At 37.3% G+C, this 19,730-nt stretch overlaps 2 protein-coding genes across 24 annotated transcripts in view; one reads left to right on the top strand and one right to left on the bottom strand.

Moving 5' to 3' along the window:
* LOC18423244 (biotin--protein ligase 1, chloroplastic) overlaps positions 1 to 7,714 on the bottom strand; it is a 28,739-nt gene extending 21,025 nt beyond the window's left edge. The window contains exons 1-6 of one of the 4 annotated variants that reach the window (XM_011628062.3): positions 7,564 to 7,714; positions 5,315 to 5,576; positions 4,959 to 5,020; positions 4,711 to 4,859; positions 2,995 to 3,115; positions 2,548 to 2,703 (exon numbers count right to left, since the gene is read on the bottom strand). In XM_011628062.3, coding sequence (XP_011626364.1) covers positions 2,548 to 2,703; positions 2,995 to 3,115; positions 4,711 to 4,859; positions 4,959 to 5,020; positions 5,315 to 5,576; positions 7,564 to 7,684 — 871 coding nt within the window. In that variant the 5' untranslated portion in view covers positions 7,685 to 7,714. Of the gene's footprint in view, positions 1 to 2,547; positions 2,704 to 2,994; positions 3,116 to 4,710; positions 4,860 to 4,958; positions 5,021 to 5,314; positions 5,577 to 6,691; positions 7,083 to 7,107; positions 7,368 to 7,563 lie in introns of those variants that run through there. The other 3 variants (XM_011628067.2, XM_020672808.2, XM_020672798.2) reach the window with 3 other exon arrangements.
* Positions 7,715 to 10,974: 3,260 nt separating this feature from the next.
* The window catches only part of LOC18423240 (histone-lysine N-methyltransferase ASHR1), a 31,836-nt gene continuing 23,080 nt past the window's right edge, over positions 10,975 to 19,730 (top strand). For 13 of the 20 annotated variants that reach the window (XR_016053239.1, XR_016053238.1, XR_016053241.1 and 10 more), the window contains exons 1-2: positions 10,975 to 11,113; positions 12,885 to 13,033. Coding sequence is in view for 5 of the 20 variants with exons in the window: in XM_088863732.1 (XP_088719858.1) it covers positions 11,014 to 11,113; positions 12,885 to 13,033 (249 nt within the window). In the remaining 15 variants the exon portion in view is untranslated. Of the gene's footprint in view, positions 11,114 to 12,763; positions 12,796 to 12,884; positions 13,034 to 19,730 lie in introns of all 20 variants that reach the window. The other 7 variants (XR_016053249.1, XR_016053248.1, XM_088863736.1 and 4 more) reach the window with 2 other exon arrangements.

Genomic DNA, 19,730 nt, shown 5'->3' with positions numbered 1-19,730 from the left:
CCTTACGAAAGATTTTGTAAGAATATTTTGTGGATGTTGAGAGTATATAGTGTTTAAAAAATTCTTTCAATATTTGAATATTGACAAATACTTTTTTGACTTTGAATTTCTACAATCCCTTCGTGAGATAAAAGAAAGTCTAGTCAAAGTAGGATATGAGTTTTGACTAGTCATATCTAGATTGACTAGAAGTGAATATGGGTCAACGATTCCGGAGATAAGGTTCCTAGATTCATTCTTAAATCATGATGGTTGGGATGGCTTTAGTTTTTCTTCTCTCACCTCACAAATTACCAGCAAATCTTTTGATTAAACTGAATCCTAATCTAAGTGGAATAACCTAAGGCCCTAGAGGCCTATATAAGAATGGGACCCCCACCCCTTCAATCTCAGCACTCCTTCCTCAAACCTCTCTCTCTCTCTCTCTCTCTCTCTCTCTCTCTCTCTTGCTAACCTGAAGAGGCCTAGGGTTGGGAAGCACCACCTAGGACACAAAGAGGAACCAAGCCCTAGAGTAAGTTGGGGGGTGCCACATAGTGACATGCCCCAAAGTTTAAAAAGGGGTCTAAAGAGGCCCTAAGTGGAGTGGCCCATGCTCACAAACCCATAGTTTTGTGATAGGTTATTCCAGAGGTGCTTCCTGTTTCAGAGGATTGAGCGAAACTTAAGGATCAAGTGCGCACTCGGTTTGTAATCAAGTGTGGGATATGCTAAGTCTTAAGTGGGTGACCTAGGCAAAGGTTCAAAAAGTCTTCCCAGTGTCATTTATTAATGTCATTTTCAGTTCTTGATTCATATTTGTTTTAGAATTCCCACTTGTAAGTTTGAATTATTTTTAATAAAAGTTTTTATTTTGGCAACAAGATTTAAAGATCCGACTGTAGTAGGTTTATTTGTGCATTATAATCTTTTTAATGTGTTATTTCTGCATTATATTGTGGCAATTGTGAGTAGAAATTCCAATTATTAATAAAGAAAAGATAAATTATTTATACTTCAGAATCCTACATCGCCACACCCTTTCAGATGTTGCCTGACAGGTTGCCCAGATACTCAACAGTCGACCCTTGTGTGGTGTATATTTCTTGAAGACTCCCTCATATCATGGAAATGCAAGAAATAATATAGTGTCAAAATCCTATGTCTAGGCTGAAAACATAGTCATGTCCTTAGCTTGCAGTGAAAGCAGGTTGAGAGGTCTTTTACGTGACCTCGATATTTTTCCTCGATCTCCAATGCCTTTATATGCTGATAATATGAGCACCATTTGTATTGCTGCTAATCTAATGTTCCATGAGTACATAAAGCATATAGAAGTTGATGACCATTTCATTCGTGAAAATTTCCTTGCTGGAGAGATCACACTCCCACATGTTACCTCACAACAACAACTTGCAGATATTTTTACCACGGCAACAACTCAAGCTCAATATAACTCTCTATTGGAAAATCGATGTTAATCAACCAACCTCAATTTCAGTAGAAGTGTAAAGATTGTTGAAGATCTTGCATTATTTATAGTGCATCACACCATATATAGTAAATGTAGTGTATCATATCATATATTGTAGGACTATTATATAATATTATAGAAGGTGAAGTGTTGTATTACACCTTGTACTCTATTCTGCTATGCAAATTATGAAGCATATCTTGCCATGCAAGTTACCCTCATGTTGTGTGTGTGTATGTGTGCATAGATACACATACAACACATATACGTTGATAATAGTGAATGATATAGACAAGTCTTCCTTTCGCCTCTTTGAGTGTTTTACAATTTGCACAATACTCATGTAACTCCATTTTGTGATGTTGGGTATGCCACATACGTGTGTCTGATGACTTATTTGCAATAATGACATTATTCTCTCCCAGCAGAAAAAAAAAAGTATTGCAAGTCACCTGCTACACAAGTGCTATCTACTTTTGCTCAAAGACATTTTTTTAGGTTCAAAGCAAAGATATAGAAATAGGCTATCACCTAGCTCAAAAGGAATCTTTAAATGAAAGTTGCATTCAATCTTTTTACATACAAGTCATTGAAATGCACTGCAGTTTAGGACATAAGCATCCATCACTAACTGATGGAGAGTGCAAAACAAGGATTGCACTTTGCACCTGTCACTTAAATTTGAGTTATCATGATCATAACAACATCGTGTAGAATGAGCTAAACCAGCTAAGGAGAGATCAGTGAGATAAACTTTCCAAGGCTTAAGTTCAATGTACTTTATTTTTGTATATTTCACAATATGCTGCGTAGAATATAGTTCCAAAGAAAAAATGAAGTTTGGTTGACATGAATATAATATCAAAACCACAAGAAATCATACACAACTTGACAAAATTTCCATTTATATAATGTTTGATCATTAACTGTACAGTGTAGCAAGATATGGCCATTCATTTCAAAGTAACAGCAATTTCCATAAGTGCTAAATTTCTACATGGAATCCACCAAGGTCATACCAAAAGACAATAACAGAACTGTAGAAATTTCACATGGAACTTTTATATGCCATTTAAAAGAAAGTTTTAAACCACCTTGATTTATGAAAACATCAAAAAGAACTTCAAATCTTTCAAAAAAAGCAGCAAGTATGTGTTCCCTCCTCAAACACTGTGCACCAGAAGTCAACTTCTGTAAGACTGCATTCAAGCATGTCGTTGGCTCGTGATTATCAACATTCAGACCGATACCTGCAAGAGTATTGTAGGATTTGTTTCACTACATAACAACTATGTGGCATTAAAAAAGACCACTGACAATTAAGAAATAAAAAAAAAAGGGAAAAAAAGCACCCCAATAATCATACAAAAATATTGGTAAGTTCCTTTCTGACATGAAAAAAAAAGTAACACAAAGGAAGAAACATATTCAAATCTTCTCTCTTTTCAACCAAAGTTTGAATGAGTTCCTTTAAGCTAGAAGAGAATAACAACAGTCAAGGAAAACAACCTTAAGACAACCTTAGTGGGAATAGGATTTACCAGCACTAACATTAAACTTCTTGGATCTATATGTTGAGGTGCACAAGATTCCTCCAACTTTAAGGCCATTCAAGTAAAGGTCATTAGGCCACTTTATTTTGACATCAAGGTCTGGCAGTCCCTGAAATTAGGAGATTATTCCAAGGAAATCAAAAAATGGAAACCAAAGGTTACTTGCTTTGAAGGACCGTCCCAGCATAAAGACCAAGGTGCCTTAAGAAATGTCAAATAAGAACTCAAAAACAAAAACAGAAAATTGACAATGAAACTGTGTTACGATTCTACAATTCTAAAATTTAGTGCTGCAAAGTAACGTTATTCAGAAATTAGAGATACGAAATCAAATTTATGAAAGGCCTGAATGAAACTGTCAATAGAAAAACTAGAGTATCAACCCCCTGCAGTCTATACCCATCCAAAAGCGAACCACTGCAGTCCACATAATAATGTACGATACATAATTAGATCTCCTGGGTAGGCAAGAGCTGGGCTCTAGAACATCATAGTGAAATTTGGATGTCAAAGTGTTAAACTATATATGTTTATATTCATTGTAATTATCATATTCACTACAAGACCCTCATGGAGACTCCTAAATTTTAGAGAAATTGGTGTCACTAGGACATAAATTTATCTAGAGAATGAAATAAATAAGGTAATGATTCAACGATAAAACAAACTTGGCATAGTCAATGGCACTCCACCTTATCATTTACATACCTTGGAGGCTCAATATTAGTAATAATTAATATATTTTGATAACTTTTTCTTCATTGATCAGAAAATTAGATTCACATGGCAGCATGGTTAGCACAAACATTCGAGGTGAAAAATCCAACAAGCCTAGACAATTGTCGTTTTTCCCCAGCTGGGAGTATCAAATCGCATAGAGAACCATTCAGTAAATATCAACTTTCCAACCAAGGCAGGTTTTGCACTTTAGCTTAAATCAATTTGGCTTACTTTTTATTTTTCTCCAATCAGATCTCACATGAACCTGCAAATACCTTTCTGTACCTCCTCTTCTCCTTTTTTCTTCAACGTGACCTCTAAAACACATCATAAAAAAAGGCTTCCCCGTACATTGTCCCCCGATTCCCCTAGGTTTCCTTCTTTCCACTCTATTTGGTTGTTTCTTCAGTTTCACAAAACCACCCCTCACCTGTCACTCGCCCATCAAAAGCCCAAGCATCCATCTCAAATTCCCCTTAAATCTCCACTACCCCTGTATCCACCTCAACTCCCTCAAGAAAAAGATCAATCCACATGCCCTTAATGCTGCCTTGATCCCCTTTTAACCCCACAGATGCTTAGTGCTCAATCTCATATCATCACCTGTAACCAGTACCTTTTCCACTCTCTCAGCATTGAAATCCGTGAAATGTTTGAATTAGTATCCAGATGATATTAAGCTAAACCTCATAAAGAATTTTAGCTGCTGTTGCAGCCTCTTCAACTACACAGTCACACTCCTACCAACGCAAGTCCCTTCCCCCCTCCCCCAAACAGAAATTTGAAAGTTTTTGCATTATATTTACAAGTCTATAACAGTTACCCTTAAAAATCCAGAAATAACACCCTTCCACCCACCTCCCAGACCTCTTTAATATCAGTGCACAGAACAAATAATCATTGAAGAAGAGAGAGCAGATTCAAACTAGCAGCCCAAAGTAAGGAGTTCACCATAAAAATTAGGATAAGGAAAAGCATACTCACTTTTTCTTTGCATATCACCTTTATTGCTTCAGTTACTGCAAGAGATACAACATATTGCACATGAGGTACAATGCGTCCATTATCCATTTGTAAGGTGAAAGAGAAAAGAAGACATCCAACTGGTGATTGCCACACATTTTTTGCACGACCTGTAATTGCATAATTTAGAACACATGATAAGGTCTGAGTACAACAGATTTAGAACCTTAGTAAAGGCAAATGATTGAGTACATTTGAGGAAATCAAACCTCTCCCTTTGACCTGAACATCGGCAATGCATGCTGTGCCAAGAGGAAGCTCACAGAAATTTCTGCCCCAGAACAAAAAGTTTAAGTTTCAGAATATTAATCCGAAGAATCTCCCAAGAATCTCCCGAGAAACAGATAGTCTGAGAGTCGTTCAAATTGTCAAAACAATATACACAAGAGTGAAAGTAATTTCTTACCCAAAAAAAACAAACTGAAAATAATTTTATTTCATATACTTTCAAAGAACCCAGACGGTGAAGAATGTACTCAAAAGCAAGCATATAACAGGTAAAAATATCCAATGCTTATGAAACAACTAGTTAAAACGCAAAAAGATAATAAAGAAAAACACTTACAGTGAAACGAGATCATGGGTCGAAGATATCCGAGGAGACCAGATAAGCAATCTACCAAACTGATGTGTTGAAAGGATATCCATGTATGAATCTATCTGAAAAGTTTTGGTAGCATCATTCTGCTGCAATTCAGATTGCAGCAATATTTGTAGTTCTCCATCAGGGAGCCTAAGACTCTTCTTATGCTTTAGAGATGATGCATACTCCTCTTCTGAACGTGACTTCCCACGTAAAACAATAAGAAACGCTGAGTCTTCCATGCCTAAGAAAATTCTTGTAATCAGTAATGCCATGTTGCCTCAAAAAATCAGAAGATAGCTAGAAGTGCTAAGGCATAAATGTGCTAATAAACCCATGACACAGGGAATCTCCAATAACTGAGGATCTGAAAATGTTTGCATGATATAGATGCACGAAACAAGGAACCTTGCTATAGAACGCCTAAAAGGACCTCTGAAACCTCCAACCATTTTGGCTATCGGATCCAGCACTTGATAAGCAATTCAAAAACAACTGAGACTTTCAGATATTAGAATTGTGCCACAAACCAAAATGGCTCCATTTGGCCCACTAAACATAACACACACCAAAACACAAAACTCATATATTTCAAAAATAAGTCAGACACACAACTTCAAAAATGTGAGTCAATAATTTCGCTCCTAAAGTTATGAATTATTGACTTAGCGAATAACAGTACATTAATTGCTCAACTATTTCCATCCAAAGGGGATGGTCATGTTCATGTTTTAAATATCTACATATAAAATAGCAATTCCTGACATCTACTGGAAAAGAGGCTAAATGTTTGGGGCTGCAAAGGGGATGACCATGCACCACTTTAAATTCATCACATCAACCAAGCAAATGAGGCCCCGAAGGTTAGAGATGACCCAGACTGCATTCTAAATAAACACAATAAACAATTTACTGAATGAATTTGTGCCTCGAGTTACTCCTCCAGGAAACAAATCATTCTCAAATTACACAAATTGACAATGAGCACTGTTGATAAAAAAAAACGAAGCACTAATGTTCCAAAGTCCAAACAATTGCCTTTTATAGTTAAAACAGAGATTGATACAATCGAGTGATCTGGATTTCTAGAGCGACCATTAACAATCGCCATAGTCTCTCAAACCAATAATAATTAGACTATCAACAATGAAATTTTATGACACTGAAGCGTACCATAACAACTAAGGATTCCATATTCATACACTAATCGACATTCAAGATCTCACATACCAACCACAACTCCATGTGACACATTAGTTTAATTGATAACAACAACACATCAATCAAATCAAACTTCAGGTTCATAATATCACTTTCCTACAGTAATTCCTCTCGATCCAAAAATTATAGACTAAGCACCTCATGTCAAAGTATCCTTCCACCCATTCAGGCCTCCTCAATGTGTTGAGGAGGTTTCAGAGGTCTAGAGATAACGAAAACTAGCGACTGAGAGGAAAAACATAAGTATCTTTTTCCCTTATGTAAGCAATTGGGGAAGAAAGAAAATTCTCCATTTTTTAATATATGTTTAGCAAAACAAGTTTACTTGGGTATTTTGAAAGCAGTTTGTATTTGAAAACCAGCCGAACAAAAATTGTTCTATTTAAATTGATGGCTATTCTGCTTAAATATTTTTTAAAAGCCTATTTCTCAGTGTGAGTAAATTATATGGGCAAACTGGCAAATAGGCATGCAGACTTCTCTCACTAGAAGAAAGCTGTAAGTAAAAAAAAAAAAAATCATATGCACATTTAGCACTTCAAGAACTGCTTTACCAGCACATCCGGTTAAGTGTTAAGATTTTGGGAATGGGGTTGAGGCCGTGGTGGGAGCACCGCTTGAGCCTCAGCCACCGGTCTAGGTTTCCATTCCCACTAACGCATTCGAAAAACCGATAATTATTTCTAAAAACGGGAAGGGGCCCGTATTCCCCACTGATCTACCAAAAAAACTGCTTTACCATCAGTTCCGGGCAGTTAGTTCAACCGTAAAAATAGTTCAGAGCTTTGCTAAGCATTTTATTTTTTTTATTTCAAAGAAAATAGTGTTCTCCATTTGAGTGAAGGAAAGAGGAAACAATACAAGTCCACTTGCACAATCATGGCTCTGTAAAATCAGTAATCTTTCCCGCCATGGGTCAAAATCGTAATAAACTGCAAACATCAGAATTAATTCCAGGGCAGTGGGGCGACTACACTACTAAATGAAGTTAGACAGAGAGAGAGGCGTACCTACTGAAGAATTAAGTTTTCTGGTAGATAGAGAAAGACTGGAATCGAAGAGCGTTTTGAAGTATGGATGACGGAGAAAGCAATGACTACTGTTAGCGATGAGACTATGTCTCAGTTGCATGCTCTCCCTCTCACTTCCCTTGAATGGTAGATGTAAGATTTCAATTTGAAAGTATTGAAAAATAAAATAACTATACAGGATGCTGTTTTTATAAGGGTGTGGTTGTTTAAGGTTGAGGCTCTAAACAATCAAAGTAAGGCCTACCTCTAAATAGTATCAAAATATGATTTTTGAGATACAAAAATCATCACATCTGAAAATTTACTTTCATTTCTAATTATAAAATTTAAAACTTCAAAAATAATGTAGATTGAGTAGATTTATAAACATTTGAAAATATTAAAAATTGACAGCCTAGTTAATGTATTACAAGGTACTATTTTCTACCGTTGAAATCCATTTTTTTCATGTCTATACATCTTGACGTCGAGTTGATTGATTTGAGCGTTTTTCAACATAGAAACAATTTTTTCTAGTGAATTTTTTAAGTGCGCTTTAATTTGATTATTTGTGGCCTCAAACTTATATGAAGTTTTTCTTTTAGATAAACTCTAGGTTTTATGAAAACAAAGTAAAGCCGCACATTGAATCCTTATCCATAGAGCATTTTGGGCATCAAAAAACTCCATAAAAACTCTAAAATCAATTTCCAACGCTAACTATGAAATTCGAAGCTAAAAAAGGTACTAATCTTGTAGATATGTAAACACTTATTCTTAGAGGAAAATAGATTGTCTAGATAATGTTTTATAATAGTATACACTATTTTTAGAGCTTTATATCCTAATGTTTTTCACAACCAATCATGATTAAGGCCAAGATTATTGAGGTGAGACTTTTGCTTGTTTTGATGGGGTTGCAACCCTATCAAAATATTTTCTAATTTTAAAATACTAACTAATAAGGCTTAATATTTTTAATAAGGGCTATGCTAGGGTAGTTTCCACATTGAGTATTTTTTTAATGTACTTAATATTTTTTGACATGTATCGTTTTTGCTTTGTAATAATAAAAATTTAAGCAATGGCATTTTTTATCATTAGGAGGGATAAAATATATTTTTCTGTAAGAAACTAGTGGTAACTAATATTATATATAGGTGATATCATGTTTTATGTGGATGATGTCATTCTTCATTATAATTACTAAATATTTTTTATCAAAAAGACTTATATCACCATTAATTAATTACCTAAAATACCCATTTACAAAAGTGGTATTACATTATATCAGGTTGTAAAGAAGCTAAAGTGGTAGATAAAGGCAAAAGACTATAGGGGAGGAATATAGTGGAAATTTTAGTTCTCTCGCAATCGATTGCCGAATATTTTGATTCAGCAGTGTGCAGAGCTAATGAATCTTCTTGAAGGCATCCGTGTTTCACAATCAATGAATGATGATATGGTGTGGGAAGCCCACAATGCAATTTAGAGTTTGGTCAACATATGATCTTTATTTTATAACGGGTTGTGGTGGAATTATGTATCCATGATAAAAGTCTGGGAATAGCCTTTATCGTTTAAAGTTCATAGTTTCTTGTGGATTTTATTTCAAGGTATGACTTTGTTCGTGGACAATCTCGTGAAAAGGGTGAGGATGCATGGTGACCAGTTTTTCTTACGTTGTTCCTGCTTTTATAGAGTAATGATCCTATAGGACTTTCTCCTACTTGTTTGTGTAGAACTCTAAAGGATCACCATTAAATTTGGTACGGATCTTTAAAAAATTTATTACATGGGATGGGATTCGACATTTTTAGAGATCCATGGCAAATTTAATGGTGATCCTTTAGGGTCCTACACACTTAGATAGGAGAGGGTCCTATATGATCATTTCTCTTTCTTATAATATATGGTGTTGGATATTTCTAATACGGGGGGTGTCAATGGTTTTTCTTGGATCTCTTGTTGAGATTTTGGATCAATGGGGCTATATAAATTTATTTAGAGCTGGAAAATGATTTGGCAGATTTCTAAGGCTGCAGGTTTATGGGAGATATGGAAGGAAATAAATAATAGAGTTTTCGAAAGCAGAATGGCAGAGTTGGGTACGGTGAAGCCAAGGATTATTCACAATATTTGGAGTTGGTTTTCTATCATTAAGGAAGGTTTTGGGATATCTAAGGTTGATGTTTCGGTAAATCCTGAAAATTTAATGGGCCAAAGGATGATTAAGTTCGACTAAGATATATATGGTGTCCGCTCATGAATGGTACTATCAAGTTGAACTTTGATGGGAGTTCTTGGGCAATTGATTAAGGTGGGGTGATTAGGAATTTAAATAGGGAAGTTATGGTGGTCCTTGTGGGATGACAACTGCAACTGGTGCAGAGATGGAGGCTATGCTTTAAGGTGTGTGTATTATTCTTCGACGATTTAGGACCTGCCCATGCATTGTTGAAAGGGATTATATGAATATTATCAATTGGTAAATGAAGGACATTCGATCGCCGTAGAAATTAAGAAGTGCATGGAAGGAAGTCATGGATATTACCAACCAATTGATGGCCTCTTTCCAGCATATATGCAGGGAGGCTAATGAGACAGCGGACAAACTTGCAAAACAACGGAGTGCAAATGGATGAGTTGTTGATTTCCAAAAGATTTTTTCTTTGATATTAATACTTTTTAATTATTAATGAAGTAAATGTGCTCTTGTCAAAAAAGAAAAAAAAAGAAAAAGAAAAAAAAAAAGAAAATAAGAAGGTAAGGTTGAATTGGGCCAACACTAGCCCGGGACCTCGGACTACAGTTTGTAGCCTAGGCCTCATTTTTTAAGGCAGCGTCGGGCCAGGTCTCCAAGCCCATTGCCACCCCTAAAAAGCCCCGGTTGTGAAGAACCATGATTAACGATTCATCTTGGCCAAAAATTGACTTGAGCAAAGGCACAATCATCTTAACCGACTATTAAGCACCTACTGCTGAGACTACATGTACTATCGCTGCTACATGTAGTATTGTAATACCATGGGAATATGTACTATACATATCTGAATACTGTATGATGCATGGTCTGATCTGCCGTCCTTTTTATCAACGGAAGGTCATGATAGGCTAGAATTACTGAATCAAATCTGCAAAAAGTTGTTCATCTCCAGCATTTGTGACCATATGGACTGTGGATGATCAGTTTGTGTATTGTAAGCAATATACTACGCGTATTTGGAATGTAATCTCACCCCCCATTGGTGTATGGAACAACATACTACACTAAGCAGCAAAGGACAGTTCAGATTCATCATGCCCCTTCGATCATGAAATGAACGGTTGAATGCTCCTATGGTGTACCATGTGCCTACCATACAAAACATAATTGGTGCACGTATGGTGTACCTTTCCGCTTTTTTATGTTGTGTGGCGAAAGTTTTAGTAGAGGAAGCGGGAGATCCAATGGGGGAGTTGCAGAGCTATCTTTTGAAGCAGGGACTGAGCGTGTCCTCAATTTCAGAGAAAGGGAGATGCCTCTTCGTTGGGAGGGACTTTTCACCTGGTAATTTATCCTTTACTTGACATTCTCTTCTTTTTTGTTTCTGTGAGAGCAATTTTTTTGGGGTTCATCCATGTCTTTATGTTATTCCTATTTAATATGGATTTTAGTTAATTGGGTTTTCTTTTTTGGTCATTTTTATTATGAAAATGGCTCCTTTTGATTCATTTGGAATGAAATATGGAAGAACAATGGGGGGTACTTGTTACTATATATAGAAAAAATAGTGGGTTCTTGTTTGCAAACTGCAATTTCTGTGTCCTTTCAAATTTTAGAATGTTGATATTGTTATCCTGACTTGGTAGAAAAATGTAATATCTCTCTATAGGTTAAGGTGAGACAAAATATATTGCTTGAATGTTGGAGTATTGAAGTTCATTGACATATTAATCTTCACTTATATCCCATATGAGCAAGGTTATATTAGTTTACATTTTATTTATTTTTGGCTACTTGGTTCTCTCATTTGGTGAATTTTGACTTGAAAGGAATTCCTTATGATGCATTTGGAACTTGTATTTTTTGGAGCATTGAAGGACCATGTGGGGTTCTTGTATGGAAGAATTATTTTGGGAATGGCGATAGTGTGTTATTATTCTTATTTTTCGACTTGGTAAAACAATTTCTTTATGAGTTAAGATGGGAAAGAAGATATTGTTTGATGTGATGATGAAATATTGGAATTTCATGGCATGCTATAGTGTGTTTATGCATTTTGATATATGTGTGAAAATGTTGTGGAGAAATTTAAATTTCTAAAAAAACATATTGGAGAACTGTACTGTTGTGTTGTTGTTATATTCTATTTACAAGTCCTTTGTCCAAACTAGTATGATGGCTTCTTTTTCTTCTGCATAGTTCTGTGGTAGGAGTCGAACTAGGGACGTAACTAGGGACGTAGTGTTGCAATTGTAATTAATCAAGCCCAAGCTCAATACCTAAGAAAAGTATGTTGCTTGGTTGGGGGATTTCATATTAATAATTTCTCTTTACTGCACTGTTGTCTGAATCCTTTGAATAAGGAATTTTCAAGGAGACTTTCTTAAAAGTTGAAAAGGACAAAGGGAAATCTTATTTTCTTGTCTCAAAACTCTTATAAGAATCACTATTTTTTTTTTAGAAAAATGTCATTTCAGTTATCCAAAAACTAAAAGAATAATGTGAAGATTGTAACACTCAACATTCTGTTTTTTGTTTTGGGGGTGGGGGATGTTGGGAGGGTAGTTCAGCAGCAGGAATTGAACGTGGGACATAGTGTTGCAATCATCAACTAACTGATGATGCCCAAGACGAAGTCCTGAACTTTTAATATAATCATTGAAATTATAAAGTTTGTTAGACTTCTTGTAGCCAACCCCAAATAGTTCGGATAAGGCTCTGATGATGATGATGATGATTAAAGATTGCTAGACTAACAAGCCTGAGTGGTAGACAAAGAATATGAATTCTGCGTTCTGAAATACCACATCTGTTAAAAAGGGAAATCTTTACTATTTTCTAAATTCAATTGCTTCCTAAAGTCTCGCTTTATGTGTTGTGTATCTTTAATGGGGCAGTGTATGAATCAAAGTTTAAGAAATTTTGGTACTCCTAAAATGTGAAGGAAACTCTTTATGAAACTTAATGTTTGTGTGTTGTGTGCTGGTGTTTCAGGCTTTCATGCCTATCACCTTTGTGGGGCTGAGGTGGGGTTGGTAATTTTCATAGTTTTCTTGTCTGTCTCCTATACTATTCATGGATCCAAGTGAATCTTATAAGACTGATTTGCTTACAGGAGAGGTGATATTTTCTCAGGAGCCATATGCCTCTGTGTTAGATAAAGGCTCGCTGAGTAACAGATGTGATGGTTGTTTTACTTCTGGTTTGAACCTCAAAAGATGCTCGTCATGTAGGATGACATGGTACTGTGGGGGTGCATGTCAGGTAGATACCTGTATCATCCCTATTCTCACAAACCTTGTAAATGACCAAAATAAAATGTTTTCTCTTTGCCTTTATGCATCCTGTTTGCCTAAGTAGTTTTTATCTTTGAGTGGTAACTGGTTTTAGTATAGCACTTTGATGATGTCAGAATACTAAATTGTCAAGTTGGTATTGGTCGACAATGTTTCTCAATTTTTTTGTATAAAAAAAAGAAGAAAAAAGAAGAAGCTAAATTCATGTGTTTGACTGTCTTTAAATGCTTTATGCCGATACATTTGCTTTCCTTGCATCTTTTTTGGCACATAATGTAGGTGCATCCATGCACCCTAATCAAGTAACATGCAAAGTTATGTCTGTGAATTATGTTATATTATATTGTACTAGATTGGAGTGGCTAGGTCAGCTTTTATTATTTTGTATTTTACCGTACAATGCTTGGCCTTGGAAAAATTTAGTCGATGAACTCAGTTACCACTCAAAGATAAAAAAACTAGTCTGAAAATTATGAAAAGGGTGGCTCAAGCCTAGGTAAAGGAGGAGGGGCAGCCAGAGTAAAACTTTGTCAAATCTTGTCATGAATACTAAACCTTTAAACAGAATGGTGGAACAAGATTCATGTAGCCAACCCCAAATAGTTGGGATAAGGCTTAGATGATGATGATGGTGAACTCACATGTGTTTATCTAAATTATAGAGTACTACTAGTGTGAAACAAAAATAAAATGACAATTGTATTTGATGAAGCATGTAAGGTGGTCGAAATTCCCCTAACAACATGCTATGCCTAATTATGTCTATTTTTTCTAACATATCAGCAACTTCATATTCTTCCCTAGGAACATGACTAACAAGGATAGGCTGTAGGTCCTTTATCTTTGCAAAGAGAATTCGACAATAGCTCTTTTTTATCTTTGCCATGAAAACATGACAATAGTTCCTTTAGCTCTGCAACAAACACACCCAACTTCTGTGGTACTTTGCCCTAATCTTGGCTAGTAGATGACATTTAGGAAACTGCCTTCAATAATCATGGGACAAATGAATCCTTAGGCTTTAGAGTACAGTTGTTCTTACTCCAGTAGCATTCAATTCCTAAAGGCCTGGCATAGCATTTGAGGGTAACTTTTCCTAATTTGTCTTGGTGACCCCAAGATTTGCAAAGCCCTGATGTCTTTTGCAGCCTCATCGGTTTTAGTTAATCGTGTTCCGTGATTTTGCAGAAGAGGCCTCAGGAAACTGGTTAGATGAGTCTTGCAGCAACCATCTCAATTCTCTACTACGATATCCGCTGTTATCATTTTGATTAATCTAGGCTATCCAAGTTTTTAGACACACCAGAAAGAGGCCATGTGAACCTACTTTTAGCTGGATAAAATTGCGTGATACCATCAAATGGTCTACTTTTTCTTTTCTTTCATTGCATGAGATATCTAAGAGATTAGCAAACTGCTGTACTAAAAACAATAGAGGAGATCTTGTTCCTGTAAAATAACTGCAGAAAGGCATAAGTGCGAGGTAGAGCCCCTTTTCTCCATATCCCCCAAATGGAACATGTGCAATTTACCAAAACGGACTTAAGGGAAGGCACTAGCCTCTCCTGTTTGCCCTATCAATTATGTCTCCCATATTGTTTTGCGAAACTCAGCAATGCTTCTACTTCTTCTTGTGGCTTGGAAATTTCGAGTGAAAAATCACAAGTCAAGTTTAGCAAGTTTCAACAATTATATGAGGTCATTATCCATTTTTATTTTTCTAGAAATTAAATTCACCTTGTAGATTTGCACTATGAAGGATTGAAAATAGACATACAACATCCAATGCCACGGAAACAAAGTTACAAAGTACAGACGCACTCATGGCAAAATTATTGTCATCCAAGAACTGAGCACCCTCCTGATCAGGCCCAGCACCATCTCTCATGTATTCCTCTCTTTGAATTCTGGTCTGCATGGACCTTAAAATACTCTAATCATCCATGAAAATAGTTGATTTGGTTGACAGTCGATAGACATAAGGTTTTTACTGCAATTTACAATTGACGCAAGGTTCTTAAGCATACTCAGAACACCTTTCTTCCCATAGCATTAAAGGTGACAGATTTAATTCCTTTTCCTTCTGCATCTTTTTTTTGAGAGTTCCCTTTCCTAACACGCTTTATTATGGTCTTCATGACATCCATTTGGTTTACTATATCAAGATAATGTGCACTTTCTCATCATGGTTCAATTCTCTAATGACACATTAAGAAATCACACATATAGGCATAATTCTATATTTCACTCATGTGATGTGTTCTATAGCTGTACCATTTTTTGTTTACAAGTATCCATATTTTGTATTATCGTGTCATTGTTCATTTACAAGTATCCTAGGACTACTTGGTATCAATATGGGTGTCGTATCACGTTAACATCAATATTTTAAGCAGACAAGCATTTGTCGTCATTGATCGCTAGGTAGTGTTTTTGAAATAATTATACTCCTTTTTGTTACTTTTATATCCTCCACCTTATTTTGTGATGTAATAAATTAATTGCAGTACAATCCCTGGAGTTTTTCGTCTTTGATGCACGAACCTCTTGTTTCTATTACCAATGGTATTTGTCCTTTCTTGTCGTCTTTTTAGAGCTACCCTACCACTTTATGTATGTTTTTTCATAGATGTGAATGAAAGTTCAAAGCTAACAACTGTCAAATTCTAGATGCTGCCCTTACTCCCCATGAGGCTATTTGTTTCAGATCCTTGTCTCGCCAGAAAGGCCTTATTATTAAACTTGACTGGGAAAAGGCCTTTGATAGGGTCAATTGGGACCTACTAGACTTGATCCAAGTTTGAAGGGATTTTGGAACTCTTTGGAGAAGGTGGATTCAAGCTGGTATTTCTAACCTATCTTTCTCTATACTCACTCATTAATGGATCCCCGAATGGATTCTTCCAGGCCCAAAGAGGCCTCAGGCAGGGGGATCCTCTCTCACCCTTCCTTTTCACCCTCATAGGAGAGCTCTTTACCCAAGCAATTTTAGTTATATGATAGAGCCGCCTCTTGGGTTTTGTAGTTCTTCGTCTGGTCCAGTAATTTCTCACATTCTCTAGGCAGATGATATCCTTATCTTCTGCGAAGGAAACCAACCCAATTTGATTGCCTTTGGCGCTTCCTGCGTACTTTTGAACTTCTCACTAGGATGAAAGTGAATTTAAAAAAGACAAAAACGCTTGAAGTCTGTGTAGGTGATGCTGAGCTTCGCAACTTAGCACAACGCTTGGGCTGTGCCACGAAACCTCTACCATCCTCATACCTAGGACTGCCTGATTGCTTAGGTAAACCTAGAAAACATCTTTGGGATAACCTTATAGAAAGATTCACTTGGAAGTTTGCCTCTTGGAAGGGTAGGTTCCTATCTTTTGGGGTAGAATCACCCTCATCCTAGCAACCCTTGCTAGCATCCCAATTTAATACATGTCTCTCTTTCAGATCCCCATCTTAGTCATTCAGTGCTTAGAGAAACTTATGCGAGACTTTGTATGGTCTGGTGTGGAGGGATAAAAAATTTTTATCTTGTAGCCTGGGATATTGTTTGCTCCCCAAAAGAATTTGGGGGTACTGGAATAAAAAATCTTAGAACCATGAATTTTTCTCTCCTCGACAAATGGTGCTGGAAGTTTTCATCCCCGCACCCCCTCCTTTGGAAACAGGTTATTTAGGTGAAATATGGTCCCAGTGGTGGGGATTGGCTCCCTAGATCCCCCACCCCATAGATCTTTTGGAGCGTGGAAAAGCATCTCTTCGACCAAAAATGCTTTCTTACTTTGGACTAGATATGGGTTTGGAAATGGTTCTCAAATTCTCATCTGATTTGACCTTTGGATTGGAAATTCCCCCCTCTTTGGTTTTCCTTACTCTCTTCCTAGTGGCGAGAGACCCTAAAGCCTTGATAGCGGATTATGTAGAGTTCAATGGTTCCAACTGGGTTTGGACACCTACTTTTAGAAGAAATCTTGCAGATCAGGAATCATCTTCCCTGTTAAGTCTGGTCCAACTTTTAGACCCCATTTTCTACACTTGCCCATCAAGACGCCTTAATAGGGTCCCCTGTCCCCTCGGGAACTTTTTCCATCTCTTCCTTCTACTCCTCCCTCCTTCCTGATCATAACCTTAAACCCCTCCTCAATTCCTCCTGGGCATCCCTATCCCTCACAAAGTCCAGGCTTTTGTGTGGGTTCTCCTACAAGGCAAAATCCTTACGCTAGATCAACTACAGAGAAGAGGTTTCTCTCCCCCTAACCGGTGCGTACTCTACTTCTAGGAAGAGGATTCTATTCCCCACCTCTTTATCCATGTTTCTCTCACTCTGTGGTCCTCCCTCCTTCAACTGTTCGGTTTGAAGTGGGCTACACCTCATAATCTGAACAGTCTCTTTGAGTCCTTCTTCTCCCCCCCTTTCTCTAAAAATGGGAAAAAACTTTGGCACCTCTCAGTAGTGGCTCTAATATGGAGTATTTGGCTAGAGAGAAATTCTCGAACCTTCAGAGGAACCTTGAAAAACACTGAAATCAGCCTTTGAGTTTATCTTTTCTCTTATTTTTCTTTGGGCCAAAAGTATCCCTATTTTCACCACAATTCCTATCCATCACTTTCTTAATAATTGGGCTTGCCTTCTGAATCTTTTAACCCATTCACTAGACCTTACTGGAGACAACACCACTCCCCCGTCTGGGTTTCCTAAAATTGAATACTGATGGGTCTCTTTTAGGTAATCCAGGACCTTCGGGCATTGGTGGCACACTTTTAGATTCCGCAACTTATATCTTCACCTTCTCGGAGTATATTGGGTACATGACTCCACTTTTGCAGAGGCCACGACTCTGTTTGAGGGCCTTAAGTGGGTGGCCCAGATGGGTATCAGCTCTCAAGGAGTCCTTGTGGAAGTTCACTCCAGCAACACCCTTCTTAGGGCCACCAGACAGTAGCAGCCACCTTGGAGGCTCGTTTCGATTATTGAGCATATTGAGTTCCTGTGCTGCTTCCTTCCCCAGATCACTTTCAGGAATATCCACCGAGCAGCCAATGCTGAGGCAGATAGGCTGGCTAAAGAAGGAACCACTCACGGTGTGGGAGCCCAGCCTTCTACTTGACAACTTTGCCTTCACTTTCTTTCTCTCTTTTTTCTGTCTCCGTCTCATGCTCTCTCCTCCCCCTACTCAAATCTTTCTCCTTTGTACCGGAAAGAAGGAAAAAAAAGGAAAAAATAGGGAAAAAAAAGAAAAAGAAAAGAATTTTTTTTTACTTTTAACGTTCTCGTTCTCAGGGCTCAGATAGCCCAAACCTCTATCTTACTTCTCTCCCTATCTGTTCTTCTACTCTGGTCTCTTTCCCCTTCCTCTCCAAAACAACAATCTTCGGAAGGGCTCATCTTCGGCTTCTAAAAAGGTATGTCCATGCTCACCTTCTCTCTTTCCAATCTCTACTCCCTCTATCCCCTCTCTCCTTCTCAACCTCTACTCCTTCCGTTGTATAGCCATCGTCCCCCCCCCAAAAGAAAAAAAAGAAAAAGAGACAAAGGGGAGCTTGGAAAAACCGCTGCACCCTTGCCCCCTTGCAACCTCATCTCCTTCTCGCATCACCTCCCCTTATTCCTCTAACCCCTACCTTCTCTCTTTAAATCCCTATTTTTTTCAGTCCTGCGTTCTTCTTCTTAAAGCCTTTCCTCTTTCCCCTTCTCTCCTCTTCTTCTCCTCTTCCCAAATACCTACTTTTCTATCTCTCTTCACTTCAAACATCGTCTCTTCTTCCTGTACTTCCTGCCATCTCTCCAAGGTTAGAACTCTACCTTGTTTACGGACAAGTCCAGGGAGCTCGACAAACTGTCCTCTCAATCCATGTTCATCATCTGTGCCTGTCTCAACACGTTCTTGGATGCCTCAGCGGTCCCTGCTCTTCTGCCGGCCCAGCCTCTTTCTCCACAGCCAATGCTCCAGAGGCTTTACAACTCTGACCTCAACGGCCCGCCCTTTGAATGCAGGCCCTGCTCAACTCTGATGTCAACAGCTCGCCCATTGAATGTGGGCCCTGCTAAAGGCATGGCTTACACCCACAGCCGGTTTTCCCTCGTCACAGTTATTTGCAAGTGAATACCACAAGGATAGCACTTTTCGCCTTTTTACTATTCTTGGTTGACACCCACTTTTGTTGTTACTCTCTCTCAGTATTTCTGTACTCTCACTCTTGCCTTTTGGCAATATCTGTATTGTGAGTACCCAACTTGTGGGATTCCGTCTCTAGATATAGCATTATGTAAAGGAAAAAGTTTGTATAAGGTTGCAACCTCAAAATGTAGAATAACAGATGCACCTCAAAAATCCATCAGAAAGGGTAGTTTTAATGTTGAAAAATCCTCTAATTGATCATCTCGACATCGAGATGTATGAATATGAAAAGAAAAAGAAAAAAGATTTTGAGTCCCAGAAATAGTTCGCCTTGCAACACATTATCTAGACCATCCATTTTCAAGATATTCATATATTTATAGATCTACTTGATTTTAACCATTTTTGGAGTTTAAAATTTTATAATTAGATGTAAAAATAAATTTTCAGATAATCCTGAAAATTTTTTACACCAAAATTATATGTTATCATAAAATTTGGAGGTGCGCCTTAATTGGATTGTTTAAGGTTGCAACCTTATAGAAACCACAA

Source organism: Amborella trichopoda, chromosome 4 (genome assembly GCF_054954075.1).
Source record: "Amborella trichopoda isolate Santa Cruz 75 chromosome 4, AtrichopodaSantaCruz75HAP2 v2.0, whole genome shotgun sequence".
NCBI classification, from domain to species: Eukaryota; Viridiplantae; Streptophyta; class Magnoliopsida; order Amborellales; family Amborellaceae; genus Amborella; species Amborella trichopoda.
Note: the sequence above shows the minus strand (reverse complement) of the source record. Positions and strands in the feature narration are given on the sequence as shown.